The sequence below is a fragment of the Alligator sinensis genome, unplaced genomic scaffold (assembly GCF_000455745.1).
Source record: "Alligator sinensis unplaced genomic scaffold, ASM45574v1 scaffold138_1, whole genome shotgun sequence".
Classification (NCBI taxonomy): domain Eukaryota; kingdom Metazoa; phylum Chordata; order Crocodylia; family Alligatoridae; genus Alligator; species Alligator sinensis.
The window spans coordinates 692,127-697,044 of record NW_005841862.1 but is presented as its reverse complement, the minus strand read 5'-3'; the positions used below and the strand labels follow the sequence as shown (position 1 = coordinate 697,044).

At 45.7% G+C, this 4,918-nt stretch overlaps 1 protein-coding gene across 1 annotated transcript in view; it reads left to right on the top strand.

Annotated features, from left to right (window-relative positions):
• PCARE (photoreceptor cilium actin regulator) overlaps positions 1-4,918 on the top strand; it is a 14,868-nt gene that overhangs the window by 7,890 nt on the left and 2,060 nt on the right. Inside the window, exon 3 of the mRNA XM_025216394.1 lies at positions 3,474-3,630. Coding sequence (XP_025072179.1) covers positions 3,474-3,603 — 130 coding nt within the window. The 3' untranslated portion in view covers positions 3,604-3,630. The remainder of the gene's footprint in view (positions 1-3,473; positions 3,631-4,918) is intronic.

Below are 4,918 nucleotides of genomic sequence, written 5' to 3'. Positions count from 1 at the left end.
AGAGACACCGGAAGCAAAGGGCCTGAACCACTAAGCCTCAATAACTAGGAACTCCCCCTTCTCCAGTATACCACCCTCCGTTTCAAGATGCTGAACATGCTGACCTCAGGAAACTAATTATTTCTCAGGAGTTATACAGGCTCCTAAGATAATTGTTGAGTTAGACATTTCCGTGTGCACACAGCAGGCTGGGTCCGGCCTGATCAGCTTGGCACCTCAATTTAGGCATAGCAATGCCTAAATATTGACAGCTAGTTCCAGGAGGACAATCTGGATGGGCAGGATCACATTCCAAAACATGATTCAAGAGCTCATCTGTCCCTAGAGCTAAACACTAAGCATAGAGGTGTGTCTGAACTCCTGCCTCGCTCCAGAATTTAGAGGCCTGACTCAGGCTACACATTAGACATCTCCATTCACTCAAGATCCAGGCCATCTCATGCCTCCTCTGAAAGTGGATGCTTAACTACTTGTTGCCCACCCTTCTGCACACTAGCCTAATGATTAGAGCATTTGCCTAGGAAGTGGCTCTCTTTGGCCTGAGGGGATTGAAACCTGCATCTCCCACTTCCCAGGAGCATGCCCTAACTAAAAGGCTATGGAATGCGCTGGGTGGAGGCACTCTCAAGCCTTCCTCTTGAAACTGAGACAAGAATACAAGAGTCACGGGGCCAGAGAGAAAAAGCATAAGCCAGACAGAGCATAGGCCAGGGGCAAAGGCATTCCCTTGGGAGGGGAAAGATCTGGATTGTAGTCCTGGGACTGTGTATGCATTTCACTTTTCTGCCAGGTGGCCTAGTTTCAGCAGCAGTAGGGAAGAATGCACCATCTTAAATTGTCCTTGTAAATTGATGGTTTGGTCTCCTGTTAGTGGGCAAAGTGGCTTGGATTTCCTTTGGGCTAAGGAGGACCTAGAACCCAGGTCTCCTGCTCCCATCACTAGACTACTACGCAAAGGGTATTAGGGGAATAAATGAGACTGTAGCTGCTGCACTTTGTACTGAACTCAGTTCAGATCGGGCAAATTAGGTGTGCTTGGGGACATACCAAGTTTTGGGTCCCTCTGGTGATTCAGGTACCAGTTCAACTCTAATCTGGTTAACAGTGGGGCTTAAGCATGGTAGCTGTTCAAATGGATCCTGGAAACCCCAAAGTAGGCACCAAATTATTTTAGGCACTTTAGTGGTTTGTAGGTGCTGGAGCAAGACGGTTCTGAATTGCTTTTTGGAATTTAGATGCTGAAATTCAACCCGAGTCCAACTGAGGTTGCTTACAGGACCAATATGGATCAGGCCTGATATTTTCACAGGAAGTAGATAAACATTTACAACAGGATCTCTCTAATGAAATAACTGGCACAAAGAAGCTGGAAAAACCACTGATGTAGTCCGTTTCTGATATCTCCATGAATTCTGGGACTCTCTTCTTCCATTTTTTTAACACTGAGAAACAAACTGCTTGAGGCAAGAGACCACTCATGATCCCAGGTACAAACCACCTGATGGGACTCTGGGGTTAGACCTTTGAAGACTCACCACTTCATTGGCCAGCCTAGTCTCCCCCAACTGGACCAGGAAGAGAATAAGCTTCCAGCCCATTCTGCCAACCAACACTTTTGGGCCCTGTAAATATGCACCTCTGCCAGTCCTGCACTCTGAATGGTCCACTAGAAAGCAAGGAAATGGCCCCTTTTTAAGTGTATAAATAGCATCCCATTTCATCATTTGCAGGAAATCAAGATAAAGGATTTTAAATAGCTCACTATCCCAGACTGTTGCTACAAGAGCTTAGCACGGCTGTTGTCACTATCAAGACCCTTGTTTTATTGTTCCGGTTTTCATCCCACGACTGGCTGCCATCTGGGCTGGCTTTGGGCACTAAGATTCTTCCTCTGTATTAGCCTGGCCATTGGATAACCATCAACACTAATGACATGTTTGCAAGGCAGAACTTGGATGGATTCTCTGTTTGTGCAAATCCTATTAATCTATAATAAGATTTGTGTGTATTTAGTGAAAAAAAATGCTGTTTGCTTCATAGCACTGCTCTCAGATTAAGCCCCTTCACCAGGGGTAGAGCTGGGATGGAAGGAAACTTAAAATGTTACTCAGATTTCATTCAGTTAAGGAGAAGCATGAAGCTTGGAATCAGTGACACAGACTTAAAGCAAAACTTGAGCCCTTCCAGACTTGGGGAAGTCTGGATCAGAATTAGATCTTCAGGAGAGGTCCTACATCTCTGTGTTTGTCTAAATCTCTTGATCTGGCACTAAGAGAAGGGTAGTCTAATGGTTAAAGCAGTAGCTTAAGGATATGTCCACATTTGATGTCCCTTCTGATTGAGACTGGATGAATCTGCAAATGCTATTAATGTGTAACAATAAACTCCGGCACATATCACACTAAAGTATTTCTCCCAGGCACGTCGTTTGAACATGTGCCTGGGACCGCAGCATGTTGAGCCAGGTCGGAGTAGCCCTGGCTGGCAGAGGGCCCTGCGGGTTAGCCTGCCAGCCTGGGGCTGCTCTGACAAGGCTCAATGTGCTGCAGAGGGACTGGCTGGGGCATGAGGGTGCTGCAGCGTGGGGCTAACCAATAGGCAGCTGCCATACTGAAGCACCTTCATGCCCTAGCCAGCCCCATCAGCATCTACACATGCATTGCTGAGCATGAAAAATCCACAGCTGGCTAGTATTTGTATTGGCAACTACTAACCTGCTGCAGAGTTTATTAGTTTCCTGACACCTAATAAGACCACATGTGTAGACACCAAGACGTTTACTATGGAGCTATTTTAGCAACTCCTCAGTTAACGTCTCGTGTAGATGCACCCACTGGGTGCAAATTTAAAGTGCAATACAGTTTACTGAATAAGTCCATCTGGAACTTCTCATTTAGGAATCGAGTGTTCCCTCTTTCATGATGTTATTCAGAAGAGTTTTTCCAGATGGTCTCCTGAATAACTAACTCCATGTGTAAACAAGCCCTGAGACAGGAGATCTTGATCAAGTTTATGCTCCATCACAGATCTCCTGGGTACTGTTGGTTTATCCTTTCTGTGCCTCATTTTCCCAGTACGTAAAACAGGGAAAAGAGTACTGAGCTATTACAGCAACACTTTTTCCTGGGGATTTTGGATCTGGATCCAAATTCTGCAGTTAAATTCCATCTCTAACTTCAAGTGAATCCATTTGCCTACCCTTATATTCAAACACACTATAAAGACTTTTTGTGCTGATAACATATTACCATACTTTAAGTGGTGGGTTCCCAAGAGAGGTTTGGCGATAGGGGACTGCAACTCAGAGACCAGGAAAATAAACTGACCTCACTGTAATAAACATTTAAAAAAGATGGAGGTTTTTCAGTAGGCCTTGCTACACTTCCTCATAATGGGTTAACTTGCTCTACTTAGAATTTTAAAAAGGTCTTGATTGATTAGCCTCTTATCTTAAGCATCTTTTCTGTCTGCAGCATGGGGGAGAGTACTAGAAAGGCAGGTGATTCTTGGAACAGCCCATGTTTCTCTGAGATCAAGGACTCCAACAGATCCTCTTCTCACCCTGAACTCTACATCGTGGGTCAGGGTCTCCAGAGGGAGTGACAAACCAAGACACTTAGAAGATCAAAGGTATGATGCAGGTTAGATGGTCCAATACCCTTGTCACAGCGACCAAATATTGCGTCAGAACATTCCAAAAAAAGGAAGACAGATTATTAACTCCATTTAAAATCTCCCCATCACTTCCTAATTAAAAACCAGCAGGGTGCTCACCACCTGTTTGTTTCTTTCATTATGCTTTATGATTTGACTCAGATGTAAATTTAATATAAACTGTATGGAAAATTTAATATTCAACTGTTTGGAAAATATAGAACAGATCCATCTAACTGTATAAAAACAGGGCCCTGCTGCCAAATCTTTCACTGCTCTATTAAATTCAAATATTCAGAAAGTTACAGAAATTAGCATTAGGTGGCATGTCAGCTATTCAGAAGGTTTCAGTGTTTCTATTTTAAAACCAAAACCACTATCCAGCAATTTCCTGTGAGGGGTGAAATCTTAGTTCTGTGGAAGTGAATGGCAAAACACCCAGTGATGAAGTAAGTCCACACCTTACAAAAGGTCATTCTATGCATCTCTGATTTAGTTAGTTTGTAAGGTGCAAATCTACCCTGCCTTCTGCATGACTTCAGACTAACATGGCTAACTACCTCTCTCAAACCATTCACTGGCATTCACAAGGCCAGGGCCTCACCCTAGGGATTCTGTGTGCATTACGGTTGTGCAAAGTTTTGGGTGCCAATTTGATTCAGAGGAGATTCGGCCCAATTCGGAGGCCGAATCTCCAAATCCAAATCGAATCAGGAGACCAATAAAAAGGTCTGAATTGATTCAAAGCTCTCCAAATTGATTCGGAAAAGATTCAGAGAGCTTTGGAGATTTGGGCAGTCCCCACTCACCGCCGCAGGGAGCTAGACCCAGACTCCGTGCTGGTAAGCAGGGGGTGGGGAAGGGGGAACTGGAGGAAGGGGGAGGGGGAAACAGGGGGGACCCCTGCCAGACCCCTTCCCCTGCTTGCTCCACCAGCCCCCTGGCCCCCGCCTGCTCCCCCAGCCCCTCCATGGCTGCCCCACCCAGTCCAGCTCCATTTCTTTAAAAAGGCCACCACTCACCAGCTGCTGCAGCAACTGTCAGGGCTTCTGAGGGCTTGCCGCAGAGCCCCCCACACAGCATGGGGCAGTGGGGGCAGCAGGGATTGCCCTGTTGCCTGGCAGGAGCTGGTGAGTGCAGGACTTTTTTTTTTTTTTTTTTTTTTTTTTTTAAAGAGCTGGGACTCGGAGAGCAGGTGGGAGATGGGGGTCTCATGACAGAGCCCTCCATGCAGCACAGGGCAGTGGCAGGCAGCAGGGATTTC